We start from the raw sequence: 15,195 nt of genomic DNA, 5'->3' as shown, positions 1-15,195 counted from the left end.
TTTTTTTTTTTTTTGACAAAACATATTCCCTACCTTTCAGGTCAAGTGAGATGTATCTATCTTGCTGTTCTCCAATGCCTTGTGTTTTTATCCTTATGAACTCAATGTATGATCTCATTTTTAAGCCACTGACTGTATCTGATCTCTACTCATGGCATGTTTAACATGAAACCTGGCACATAAAAGATAACATATATAGAGAGTTAAGAAAAAAAGAATAGTTAAAGGGGCTCACTGACCACACAAGCAGTCATCCTGAGAAGCCCTGCATCCATAAGCATCTCTCTCTCTCTCTCTGGGAAACAAGGCTTCTTTTGCTTTCAATGCCTATGTGCTTCTTGTCAAAGAATAATATCGTGGACTGCTTGAAAATTAATTTCAAATTATTTTAAGTCTCCTTTTGAATGAGCCATTTTAATGACATTCTTCATTCTTTGAATGGTGGGGAAAATTGCTTCTGAGTGCACAGCTTTTGCACTGTTCTATGCTAGAAAGAAAACTACATGGAGGGAATTAAACAGGACTGTTTGGCTCTACTAATATTCTGACTCTCTAAGTCTCAGTTTCCTCATCTCTAAGGTGAAGGTGCTTGATGAAATTATTTTCATATCTAAAATCTCCAAATGTACTATTAACTTGGTTAAGTAATTTTGTGATAGAAAACTGAGAGACAGGTGGAAGTGTACCATTGACCAAAATACATTTATAATCACATCAGCTATATTTCAAAGCACACTTTTTCAAATGGTAGATGTCCATTAGTGGATCTTGAGATCAAATTAATGGAGTACATCCATCATCTACCAGAACAGATAGAATAAGACTTCCAAGAATAGATGCCATATAAAGTTACTGATTTAAGTATTTTCATTTGAGATAAAGAAGAAAGGATACTTTCACTTACCAATAGTGGGATCATGATAATCAGGGAATTGATGACTAATAAACTGCATTGTCATTGCTGAAAGAAAAAAAATCAATTCAATAAAAATTTATTAATTCATCACTGTGTTCACAGAAGCGAGGAAAAATAATGTCTCTTGAGTCTTTTATTATGGTAACCTTCATATTATATATTTACATGTATGTGTTCCAGATGTAAATTGTAGTTTTCATTCTTCATCAGCATCAATAATATTTATAAAGTTACTGATTTGAAGTATTTTCATTTGAGATAAAGAAGAAAGGATACTTTCACTTACCAATAGTGGGATCATGATAATCGGGGAATTGATGACTAATAAACTGCATTGTCATTGCTGAAAGAAAAAAAAATCAATTCAATAAAAATTTATTAATTCATCACTGTGTTCACCAACATAGTTCACCAATCATTAAATAGTGTCTTATGAGTAACATCTTTGTGTGAGAACAAAATGATAATAAGACCAAGTTCTACAGGGTAAATAGTTAACAAATAATGCTAGGTGCTTTGCTGGAATAATATATTCAAATTATAAGTGCATTTAAATAAAATTAAATTAATAAGGAAGCTCTTGTTACAATGAATACACAAAGTAGCTCTATGGTTCTTCTTACTTGTTCTGGTTAAAGAATTGCTAATGACCAGTAAGATCTTTTCAATAAATATCTATCTATCTATCTATCTATCTATCTATCTATCTATCTATCTATTTATATTCTAAGACATAGATTTCTCATCTTAAAAGCAAGGAGATCCAGGAATGTAGCTCAGCGGTAGGTACTGAGCCTGCCTTATAAGCCCAAGATCCTGAGTTCAATTTCAAGGCCAAAAAAAAAATTAACACAATAATCTCTAAGGTTTCTTTTACTTATAGCAGTGATTAATTACATTATTTTCAAAGTGAAATCATTTCAGTCACTACTTTGCCCAGTGTATGTTGTTTACTACTTTTTTCTTTAGTTCTAAACTCTCCATTATTCTTTCAAAATCAATAACATTATGTGATATTTGCCATAAAACAAAAGAGCAAACTTAAAAAATAAAGTCATGATAGTGCTGTCTTTTCTTTTCCCTCCCCTCCCCTCCCCTCCCTTCCCCTTCTTCCTTCTTCTTATTCCCCTTCCTCTTCCATTTCTTCTTCTTCACCTTCTGAAAATCTCAGTGTCAACTTTAGTCAAGATTCTCCGAGCCCTCCTTCAACCATGGCCTGTTTTCTGGCATTCTAGCAAAATTTGAAGAGCTCATTTGCAGCAAGAGCTTGGTTTTACTAGCTCAATTTAGATGAGATCATATCTGATCACCCTGGCCTAACTTTAGCATGAATTCTGCTAAGTAAGTTTAGCAAAAATCAACCTACCCCTTGATGTCACCTCTTCATAATTTTCCATTCAGCAGTGCAACTTCTCTCTCTTCTTTCCCTTCCACCCCTGTTCTTGCTTGTGAATCCTCACTAGTTATTGTTATATGGAGGACTGAGCCCATTTCTATACTTAATTTTATTTTCCTCCTATGTAACAGTTCCTGAAAAACTGTACTGTCCAGCTCTGGTTCTCTTTAACAGTATTTTTACAGTTTAACTGATGTTCAGATCAGGGAAGGCTCAATGAAATTCAACAAACATGTAAAAGGTGCTTGTGGAAACCTGTTGAGAAATGGGAAAAAAAATAGTGGAACCTGACCCTGTAGAAGAGAATTTACGTTTTCATGGTTGTTTTCCCCCTTTCTTGGCATTGAGAAAGAATGTCTGCATTTTAAAGTGTTATTCAGTTTGACAGCTTTGGAAAATTTTTACAATGCAAATCAACATTCCTTACAGATAGCCTTAGGAGTTAGAATATTACTGAAAAACAAACTGAAAGCCACCTGTTCATTAAATGGATATAAAGAAGCATTTGGAGATTTTTTTTTTGTCCTGAGCTTCGGTGGAACTTGCTTCTATCTCTTTGTCATTGCTGGTTTCTATCCATTAATAGCACAAAGATGAGAGGCTCAGGCTTATATGATTAATAAATTTGGCTAGTCAGTAATCTCAACTTCAACAATAGTGTCAATTCAGTAAATTTAAAGCTAGAATGAAAATATCCTCATTCTATTTAACTCAAAACAAAGAGATATACACCTGCTCTCTATGGTAGCCAATTACCTAGGTTAAAATCTTAAGGATGTCTTTGTAACCTTTCCCTATATTACTCTAGGAGCAAAAATGAAATTTCATTTTATTTTAAAATATTTTTGAAATAAATCTTGATTTCTTCTAATATGATGCTAATTCAGAATCTTCCATTTCTTCTGAAAAATATCTATTTCCTTAAATTCAAAAGAGTTTCCTCTGTAAATATACTCCTTCTTTCTATTAGACCTTTTATAATGGTATCAGAATGATTAAAAATATATTGTTACAGTTCAACAGCTATGAGGATAATCTTTATCATGATATGGTAACATTTGTGGTTTCTCATAAACCACATTCACAATACTTTTCTGTTTTAATTTACACTACTACACAAACAGCACTCTTGCTCTCAGACTTACTTCTGTGTCTTGCACCCATGACAAGTCTTCAGCCTACGGTCTTCACCATTATCAGTTTGAGATCTCCTTCAAAGTTTAGTCAGGCTCCTCTGGACCCTCTTCTTACTGAGGCCTCAACTTCTGCCTTCATCTTTTTGATAACCCAGTTGTATCACTGTTTCATAGTTCCATTTTAGCAAGAGTTCAGATAACTCAATTTAGAGAGCATCTGTCACCCTTTATCACCGCCTCAATATCTGATCAAAATTTTTGTGCCATCCTCTGGATATCTAATCACTTTGGCCTGCCTTCTGCAAGAATCCTATTAAATACACTCAGCCTTAGTCCTTCCTCACTTCACCTAATACTTATTCTTATTAATTTTCCACTTACTGACCCCCACCCATTGGCTGTCCATTCCTCCTCATCCTTGCTGTATTTGTAATTGGGTCCAGTTCTATACTTAGGTCATTTTGTCTTTACTGAGATAATTCCACAATACAATAAGCTTTTACTGATTTAACTACAGCCCAGTTCTGGTTTAACAATTCTATTAATGATCAATATCTCTCAATGCTCAAACCTCAGGGCATTGTATCCACATATTGAAGCCTGATAGTCATAATGTCACAAAAGAGCATGAGAAAACATTGTGTATGATGGCAGGCTAAATTAATTACTAGATATTGGGGAAGGAATTGTGGATACAAAAGAATGGAGAAAAAATATAGAGGAAAAGACATACAAGCATTCTATGAATTAATATATGTATTTAGATATCAAATTTAAAGTCACAGAATCAAGTCAGTAACAAATATATTATCAAAAATTAATCTGTTACAGTTATTTATAAGAATGCATAACCTATACTTAGATTATTGAGATTATACTTTAATTGAAAGCTGGCATTTATTAGATAACTGAAAAAGCCCTTTAATTCTCGAATTCTTTGTCCTACCACTGAGGTAGAACCAAAGGAAAGGGAGCCAGCTGAGCTTTCTTCCCAACCTGCACAAGTAAATTTTAGAAAGACTGATTTGTAAAGTTTCTTTTGTGCTTTGCAAAAATGGATTCCTTAATATTTATGTGGATCCATAAAATGTCCTACCCAGTTTATATTTTTTGGAGCATTTCAACTTGTATATATAATGCAACTGCAGACTTCTGCAGCCAGAGGAAAACTAAAAAGCCTTCCTTTTCTTCAAAATAATTACATTGAAAAAGGGAATCTTCATTGCTGACATAAAGAAATAGTAAACATAAACAGGCTTTTTGTCTGATGTTCACTTTCTGCCTAGAGAAGATCTTATCATAAGAAGAATATATTGGGAGTCTCACAGCTGGCACAGATAGAGGTCATGACAGGTGGTTATTAAGCATCCATCGCTGTTGTCACCTGCCCTCCCCTTTGTTTAGCTCTGTATCAACTCCAACTATCAAGCCGTCCCCAGTCACCTACTTTCTGTATGACTCTCACATGTTTCTGCACGTTGATACATTTCGCTTGGCTTTTTCCTGTTCATCTATTGTTATATTTTTTCACAGAATGAAGCTATTGAAACTAAAGACAGAAAAGAATAAACATAATACTTCATTAAACTTACTAAGCTAAATACTGAAGATAAGCAATCTGTTAAATGCTTATTGGTTAGACAGTGCTAAATTTTATTTGATAATATTTACATCCAAATCCTCAAATTTTGTGGATTCTATTGGTCCTTATTAAAGAAGCTTTCTTTCAAGAACTCAAATATTACAGTTCTGTCCCTTTATACAGAGATTTCCATTGTATCCTGTTTAAAATATCTTAATATAATGGTTCTAAATATAAATAAAAACAAAACAATATTCTTTTTCTTTCAAAACACATATTCCCATGCACAATTGCACACAATATTGATATAGATAGGGATCAACATATCCCAAAAATACTTAACTTGGCAAAATACCACTATAAGTCCGAAATTAGCTTTTTTTTTTTTCAGCTTTAACTGAGTTTATTGTCACATTTTAGGGATACAGTAAAGTTACATTCATTGTTGGGATCTTGTACCTCTACATGACAAGTCTTGATTCTCATTTTTTTCCCTTACCCCTGCCCTCCCTTCACCCCCGAAATTAGCTTTTCGATCAGAGAGTTAAAACATCCATGAATAAAGCAAGCAATTTGAAAACATTGGGGAACCTTGAATCAAATCCACCTTTTAGGAGTTCTTAATGTTTACCTTAGACATTCCAGTTCAACCATGTAAAATGGAATTATTCTCTTGAAAAGTGTTATATAAATTTCTTAACACTTAAGTTTTAACCCATTCAACGGTGACAACAGCTGTCTAACAAGGGTAACCACTTGGATTCACAAAGTATATTACAAAAAGACAAAACACTGCCAAGCTAGTAAAAAAATAGATTTTATAGATATATATTAAACATACCTTGACTTATCATTATTATTCTATAAAACATAATAAAATCATTTTTGAAAATTTCAGAAAAAAAGACTTTCATGAAAAGACCAGGAAACTTTCTATACAGTTTAGAAAATGTGCTCAATGAACAGATTTTTTTAAATATTTTCAAAATTTACCAGAAATAATTTTAATACAATGTTATTTGAAATACTTAAATGAAAGTCTGCATGATATCAAGATGAGTTTACTATGGCATGAGATTCATTTAGAGTCAAAATAATTGCTAATCTATATTTTGCAATTCATATTTAAGAGACTACATTACTGAATTCAGCAGGAGGCCGGAGATATTAGCCAGAAATAGGAATTCTAAGGAGGAAGTGAAACAAGGAGAAGCCAGCACAATAATTGGGTTTTAGGAAGTATTTTGTAAGCTCAAGTAAAGCTGACTTTTGTTTATGAATCAGATAAGTAGTATTAGTGGACCCCTGAATCTCCATTGTCACTTGTTTATATAAAGGTTACAGATTTCTATATTTTAAAATGTTTTCCATGTTGTATTGCTGTAGTTAAGCTATTCTTTATGATATTTTACGAATTTCATAGATCCATAACATCTACAGATAGTTTCAATTTTTTACCTTTATTGCTGATTATCCTTATGTGTGATAATTGGTTAATTCATGCACTCATTGGTCAATAATTAATTTTGATAGAATCTCCTATGAAGCCATGTGGGGTTTTTAAAGAGGTAATTCCTTGGTAACTTTTCTATTTATTCTGCGCATATTGTTCTCATAAGCTTCTAAGCCAATTGAGAACTTTAGGAGATGGCAGTATGTTAAGAATTTAAGTTTTAGAATGCTACTTTCAAATATGTGTGAAAATTTATAATTTAAATTTTCACTATATAACTAGTTAATGTTCTTTATAATTTTCTTTGCCATTATTATTATTTTCTTAAAATAGCTAATAGTTTTGTCTTTTATTGCAGAAGACTGTAATATCATTTATGCCCAAAGCAGGGTGTAAGGAGTTAACATCACAATTGGCTTGTTTTGAGAAATGAGTTTGGCTGAAAGTTATGTGCCTAGGTCATAGTAACTTGCACCCAAATTCCATTCGCACAACTCTAACCTTCTAATTAGTAGGACAGTGTTCTAATTACAACCATATATTTTGTCTATTCTATTCCTAATTTCAGAATGCTTTGTCTTGTCCTTCCTGTGCCTTGTTTATATTAAGTTCCATAGAAACCCCTGGTAGCTAACCTTTAACTCAATTTATTGCCTAGTTCTGTCTCTTAGTGTATTTTTTCCTCAGGCCTGCGTCAAATACTGAGCAAGTGGGTACTGGAACAATTGATTTTAAAAATCTGAAAATTGATTTAAAAATAATTGTATTTTTATTTTTATAATCATTGTTGTATCTATTAAATTTCTTTTCATTAAACATCTGTTTTATGTCTTCTTTTTTAGGTGGATACCAGGGATTGAACTCAGGGCCTTGTGCTTGTGAGGCAGGAGGCAGCACCACTGAGCTAAATCCCTGGCCCTATGTCTTCTATTTTTATCTATTTGTTTTACTTTTGGTATTCTTACTAATTCACATCCTTTCTTTTCATTCTTGCTATTTTTGTCAACATAATTTAATTAATATGAGGTGCTCTCTGGTCTCTGTTTTATCTGTACCCCAAATATTATATTTGTAGACTTTGTTTAATTTCTGTTTACATTTCTCCTTTATTTATGAGTTGAAAAATAGATAACTGTTTTCATTTTACAACAGAAATCACCATTTTGCTTGCTACATTGTTTATAATTTATATAATTTGGGCTCCATTTCTATCACTTTTTGTCTGACCTTTTGTTATTATTTTTCTGCATTCTACCATGTCTCTTACTTGATTTCCACTTCAGATTAGTTTCCTATAATTATTGTGTGATTTTTCTTTATTTCTGAGATAATTTTGTCTTTTCCTTAATTCCATCTTCTCTGTGATTTTTTTCTTTTTAAAATTCTTCTCTGCTGTTCATTTTTGAATCTTTGAGTCTGCGTTTATCTCCACATAATTGTGTGAACATAAATAATTCAGTTGAGATTATTTCATTATATGTTATGACTTTGTTGGTTTTGGAGGAAAATTTTTATGGCCATTGAAGTGTTGAGTAACAGTTGTATTTTTTTTTCTATTCGTAGTCTTACTTCGTGTTTGTTTTTTTCCCCCCTCTTTGTAGATATTATATGCCCAGAATTATTAGATCAATACAGTTTTCTTTTGTTAGATTAGTAAAGTGCATTTTTATTGGGATGATATTGGCGGGACAATGAGAGAAATGTACATTTCTTTTTTTTTTTTTCACTTTTGCCTTTCATTTAAACAGGATCTTTAATTTTTGTTGGTGCCCTCTTGCTTTTTCTTTCACTGTCACATCTCTAAAGTGAAGCACCATTAATCTATTAACTTCCCCTCAAAAATAGATGCTCACTTCTGGTCCTATTTACTGTGTGCTATGGAGCACTTTCTTGTCACTATAAAAATATAAAGTTCCTGTAAATTTTCCAGTATTTTTGAAGTAGGCATTGGAATTTTTTCTTCTTGAGGCTGCTTTATCTGCACTTCATGTAAAAATATTTCACTCTCCTCTCTTCTTTTATTCAGAGACTATTGTCTTATATTTTTCTGAATTCTTCCATCTTATGATATCAGCAAAATCTCTCTGGAAATCCACCTGTGTTTTTCTGCTTAGATATGACTTGCCACTCATTGTGTGGGTAACGTGAGGATTCATTCGAACTCTTTACTAGTATTTGGCATTAGGACAAGACATATAAAGAAATTCAGATTCAGGACACCAACATCCTCTTCTTACTCAGTTCTTATTATCCATTAAATATTGATATGTAAGAAAGAGACAATAAAACTCAAGCTTCAAAGATCTATATTTCTTAATTCTAGAAATTAATAGGAGACCAAAACAGATTTGTATAAGAAGGCCCAAAGAAATGAAAAAAGTGCTCGTCACTCCATCTCAATTTAGTTAAAAAGAGTTTAATTAAAGAAAATTATGTTATTTGGTCCAAAAGTCTAAAAAATTAACCTGTAAAACATTTATTGAATATATACTACATGCCAGTTCTTGAACATAGCAGGCAAATAATAATTTTCAAACATTAAATCCAAGATGTATTTTAAATCTCTTGAATTAGAAAATGAAGTTGTATGAATGTGTGCCATGGCTTAAGTAGAATGTATAAGAGAATTAATCTCCAGCTTTGTCTGACAGTGAATCTATCAGTGTAGAAACAAAATTCTTAGCATCTTTGCTAAAATTGTTCATTTTCATTAGTTTCAAAATGCTGCAGGGAAGATGGGAAGAAGCTTTCTGGGGTCCAGGATCCTTTTATCAATTTCTCATCAGTCGTGTCTTCAAGCACTTAAGTCTCCACTGACTTCTCAACAACAAACTGGGCAAAGAGAATTCATTGAAAAGTACACGGGATGATATTTAGGAAAAAAAAAGGTAATTATAGATTATTTTACTCATACGCTGTTAACAAGATGCAGTTATTTGGATTTTCCTAACTGTTAGGAGCCTGAAGTAACAGCTAAAAAGAGGGAAAAGGAGAAGAGTTAGAAAGAGGAAAAGGGTTTTGTTCATATAACCTGCCAAACCTCTATGTCAGGATATAACATATGCGGCGGGGGTTAGTCAAAGGAAAAGTGAATATTTCAAAAGCTGGAAAAATATATTGTTACTTTTACTCCCCCAAAGAGCAATCATTCTCTGAAAAACTAAATTAGGTATTAAAATTGCTTTGTAAAACATAAGATCCTAATAAGATTGCTGTCATTTAGAAATGAGAAGAAAGGAGCTAAAGATGTAGGGAAGGTGGGATGGGTAGGGGAAGGGTAATAAGGGAAAAGAAAAAAATGTGAGATAATGTAAAGATGGAAATAAAGTGGTTGTAGATGGGGAGGGGAGGAGGGGGTGAAGGGAAGGCAGGGGTAAGGGGAAAAAAATGAGAATCAAGACTTGTCATGTAGAGGTACAAGATCCCAACAATGAATGTAACTGTACTGTATCCCTAAAATGTACCAATAAACTTAATTAAAGCTGAAAAAAATTTGCTTTGTTTCTTGTTAGCTTTTCTGACAGCTCCTTGTAATTTTTAAAAATAAAGTCCTATTTTAATTTCTGCTGAACACTTCAAAAATATTAAAAGAAACGCTTGTTTAAATATTTTGCAGATTGTGATAATCTAAATCTGTACATGTATGCTACTTCGATAGCTTTAAAAATTAATTTTCTAGACGTGAGTGGATTTGAAATGGTGACTAAAATGATTTGTTTTGTTTTAATCTGTTTACATGGACTACTGAGCCATCATGAAAAATCTGGAAAAAGAACTAGTAATAGGAGAATAGCACTATTCCGTGCCCATGAATACTTCTCTTTATGGGTTTGTCTTTTGCTGGGATCATGGATACAAAGAAATATAGAGTAACTATAAATGAAGATGGTATTTTGTCCCTTGTCTCTTAAGTATTACAGTTAGTGGATGTTCTTTATGTAAGAGGCAAGAATATATCTCTCACTATAAAAATGAACATTTACTACAAGTTAAACTATAGCTACTGTGAGGAAGGGCCTGATGAATTTCTTATTAAAATCATTTTTCTTTGTGCCATACAATTAACATGTTATGTAAATTTTATACTTCTCAAGACTCTAAAATATTCATTAAATACATAAAATAAATAACGATAAAAGCATTTAACATTTCTACACAACAGTAATAATAAGATTATTTGAGATTATATACAACATTCTTCAAGTAAATGCATTTTATCTGGACTTTCCTTTGTCATGGATATAGTTTTTATATTTAAACTTTTGTTTTATTATTCAGATAATCCCATAATTCACTCATTCATTTTAAATTTAAATTCTCATTTAGCATAATTCAGTATTAAACCATCAGATTCGCCTTTCCAAAAACCTGAATACTATATATTATTATTTTTGGAATGTCAGTAGTGTTTGGCCAGAGGCAGAGGCTGTCAGTTATGGAAAAAAATTATAAAAAAAAAGGAGCTCTTTTGCATGAAATGAAAAATAAAAAGATTAAAATACTGAATGAAATCACATCACTCATTATTATTTCTCTAGCAACAAGCACATATTGAAAAGGAATTTGATATTTATGGAAAGTATTAATTGTACACTTTGGATAATGATATAATCTCATAACAGAGATAACAGATGAAGAATCCTCTTGTGGCTGATGGCTTATCAGTGGAATAGAAAAGATGAGACTGAAAAATTGGTCACTAAGGCTTAATGCCATTTCTTTTTTGATATTTTTGGGGTTTAGATCCTGGAAAATTATTGAAATTCTACATCTTGATTTTCTTGTTTGCAAAGTGAGGGGCAGAAGGAAATACAATTTAAAGTTGTCTCCAAATTAAACATTCTGTAATACCTCTTCATATCTCCTCCTCATCATCTGCTGCTGCCCCTCATTTATATAAGAATTGGTTCTTTTGTCTCTTTTTTACTTCAGTCCTCTACTGTGTCTCTTTTCTTTCTTCAAAGCAGTCTTAAAATTTCTGAAAGTTAATGACAGTGACGGTACCTGAAAATCTCCAAGACACTATTAAACAAGTTCTAAGAGGAAAATTCATTGTAATCAATGCTTGCATTAAGAAAACAGAACATGCTCAAATAGATAATCTTATGAAACATCTTAAGATTCTTGAGAAACAAAAACAAACCAGCCCCAAATGAAAGTTAAGAAGGACAATTACCAAGATGAGAGTGGGAATAAATGAAATTGAGGCTAGAAAAAAGAATCAATCAATCAAAGAGCTGGTTCTTTGAAAGAATAAATAAAATACATTCTCCCCTAGCCAGATTTACTAAAAAAAGTGGGAAAAGACTCACACTGATGCAGTTAGAGAAGAAAAAGATGAAATTACAACAGACACTGTGGAAATCCAGAAGATAATGGGCCGGAGCTTTAGCTCAGTGGTTCCACAGCCTGCCTTGCAAGCACAGGGACCCAAGTTCAATCCCCGGTACAAACAAAACAAAACAAACAAAACAAACAAACAAACAAAAAACCCTCAGCAACAGAAGATAATAACTTCTTTAAAAATTATCTTCCAAAAAATCAGCAAATTTCTAAATAATAGACAGATTCCTAGAAGCATATAAAGTACCAAAACTAACCCATGAAAACATAAATATTGTTAACAGTTCAATAACAATAAAGGAAATTGACACAGTAATAAAGACTCTACCAACTAAAAAATTCTTGATGAATTCACTGCTGAATTTTACCCCTTCTTAAGCCCTTCAGAGAAATTGAAAAGAATGGAATGTTCTCAAACTCATTTACAGAAGCCAGTAACATCCTAATCCTCAAACCAGATAAAAACTCAACATAAAAGCAAAACCTTCAACAAGATGTCAGCAAATAAAATGTAGTAAAAAAAAATAAATGTATCAAAAAGATGATACATTACGATCCAGTCAGTTTCATCCCAGAGATGCAAGGATAGTTCAACGTACGTAAGTTAACAAATGCAGTACATCACACAAACTGATGCCAGGTTAAAGAACATATAATCATATCAATAGATGCCAGAGGCTTTTGGCAAAATCCAGCATAGCTCCATGATAAAAACCCGAGGAAAACAGGAATATAAATACCAAACCTGAACGTAATAAAAACTGCATATGACAAATCAATAGCCCTTGTCATAGTGAATGGGGAAAAATAAAACATTCCCCCCTAAAATCAAGAACAAGGCAAGGGTATCCATTATCACTTCTTCCATTCAACATCATACTTGAAATATTACCCTTAGCAAACAGGCAAGAGAAATAAATAACATGGATACATTTAAAAAGGCAAAACTCAAATACTAATTATTTGGAGATGACATAATATTCTACATAGAAGACTCAAAGAACCCACTAAAAAAACCTCAGAATTAATAATGAACTTAAGGGAAAAGAAAAAAATGTGAGAAAACGAAAAGATGGAAATAAAGTGTTTGTAAATGGGAAGGGGAGGAGTAGGTGAAGGGAGGGTAGGGACAAGGGGAAAAAATGAGAACCAAGACCTGTCATGTAGAGGTACAAGATCCCAACAATGAATGTAACTGCACTGTATCCCTAAAATGTATCAATAAACTCAATTTTAAAAAAAATAATGAACTTTGACAATGCAGCAGGATACAAAATAGCTATGAAAAAATCATTAGTGTCTGTGCATACCAACAATGAACACATAAGGAAACCATAAAAATAATACAACTCACAGTAGTTTGTTGTTGTTGTTTTTGTTTGGGTTTTTTTGTTTTTTTGTTTTTTTGGTACCAGGGACCAAACTCAGAACCTTGAGCTTGAGAGACAGGTGGGGGAATCACTGAGCTAAATCCCTAGCCCCTAACTCAGAGCAGTTTTAAGAAAACTGAAATACTTAGGAATTAACCTATCCAAGCATGTGAAAGACTGCTACAAAGACTACAGTACTCTGTAAAGGGAGAGTGAAGAGGACATTAGGAAAAGGGAAAAATGTCTTCTGCTCCTGGATATGAAGAATAAATATTGTGAAAATGGCCATATTCCCAAAGCTGTTGTACAGATTCAATGCAATCACAAATCAAAATACTAACAGCATACTTTACAGAGGTAGAAAAAAGAATCCTAAAATTCATCTGGAAACAGAAGAGGCCCAGAATAACAAAAAACAATTTTGGGCAACTATAGCAAAGCAGAAAGCATAACAATACCTGACTGCAAGCAATACTACAAAACAATTTTGATGAAAAGGGCATGACACCGGAACATAAACAGATTTGGTGATCAGTGGAGCAGAATTGAGGGTACAGAACCTTCTCCAGACATATTCAACTATTTAATCCTTGACAAAGGGGCCTAAAGCTTATATTGGAAGAAAGACAGCCTATTCAACCAGCAGCTGAGAAAACTGGTTATCAGTGCGCAGAAGCTAGAAAATGGGCCCTTGTCTCTTACCATATACTAAATTAAAATCAAAATGGATCTAAGAACTGAAAATTAAACAGAAACATTTAATGTACTGGAAGATAAAATATGCAAAACACTTTAAGACATAGGTGTAGGAAAGGATTTCCTAAACAGAACCTCAGTTGGATAGGAAATAGTAGCAAGTCAACAAATGGGATTATATCAGAATACAAAGCTTCTGCACAGCAAAAGAATATGTGAAGAGGCAATTACAGAATGGGAAAATAATTTTAGTAGCTAATCCTCGGAAAGAAAGCTAATATCTAGAATATACAAAAAACTAAAAAGAAAAACGAACTACCTAAAATTAAAGAATCAAGAAATGGGGAAGAGAAATGAACAGAAACTTCACAGAGGAAGAAATACAAATGGCCAATAAATAGATGAAAAAATGTTCGACATCTCTACCCAGTACAGAAATGTAAATTAAAATCATGCTGAGATTCAGTCTTACTCCAGAAAGAATGGCAATCATTAAAAAAAAATCAAGCAATAACAAATGTTCCATGGCTGCAGTGAAAAAGGACCTCCTGTATCATTGGTAGGAATGTAATCTAGTACATTCATTGTAGAAATCAGTGTGGAGATTTCTCAAAGAACTGAAATTAGAAATTCCGTATGACCCAGCTGTTCACCTGCTAGATATCTTCTGGGAAGACATCATACTACAGCAACACATGCATTCCGATGTAGATAGCAGCACATTTGTAGTAGCTAAATCCTGGAAGCAGCCTATATACCCATCAACAGATGATTGGATTAAAGAAAATATGGTTATGTATAGATAATAGAATACTACTTTACTATAAAGAAGGACAATTTGAGATATTTGTAAGAAATGGAAAATATAATGTTGTGTGAAATAAGCCAGACACACACGCTTAAATACCATATGGAATCTCTCATTTGAGAGAGGCAAAGCACAAAGACAATAATAAGCGATGGATAGAAGAGGACAAGGAATTGTATCTCTGGCAATAGGGAAGTGGTCCGAGGGAAAAAGCATGAGGGTGAGAGGGAGGGAAGGAGAAAAAGATATTCCATGTACAAGAACCTAATAAACTCACTTAATGTAAATATTACACATCACAAGGCAAGTAAAGATTAACAATATGAGCAAGAATGAAAACTAGGATAGGGGAACCGGGGGGATGAGGAACGGAGGAAGGGGCAAAGGGATTAATGACAAAAGAAATAAGCTATGATGTGTCCATGTAACCATTCCCCAAGATGATTGTAAACTGCAAACATATACTGATAAAACTGAAAACAAAGCAAAACAAAA

The 15,195-nt window shown here is 32.8% G+C and overlaps 1 protein-coding gene across 2 annotated transcripts in view; it reads right to left on the bottom strand.

Moving 5' to 3' along the window:
• Rit2 (Ras like without CAAX 2) overlaps positions 1 to 15,195 on the bottom strand; it is a 355,066-nt gene that overhangs the window by 281,691 nt on the left and 58,180 nt on the right. The window contains exon 2 of one of the 2 annotated variants that reach the window (XM_010616572.2): positions 1,203 to 1,259. In XM_010616572.2, the coding sequence (XP_010614874.1) occupies positions 1,203 to 1,259 (57 nt within the window). Of the gene's footprint in view, positions 1 to 904; positions 962 to 1,202; positions 1,260 to 15,195 lie in introns of both variants that reach the window. The other variant, XM_033757464.1, reaches the window with a different exon arrangement.

This window comes from Fukomys damarensis, unplaced genomic scaffold (assembly GCF_012274545.1).
Source record: "Fukomys damarensis isolate Sample0158 unplaced genomic scaffold, DMR_v1.0_HiC HiC_scaffold_30, whole genome shotgun sequence".
In the NCBI taxonomy this organism is placed as follows: Eukaryota; Metazoa; Chordata; class Mammalia; order Rodentia; family Bathyergidae; genus Fukomys; species Fukomys damarensis.
Note: the sequence above shows the minus strand (reverse complement) of the source record. Positions and strands in the feature narration are given on the sequence as shown.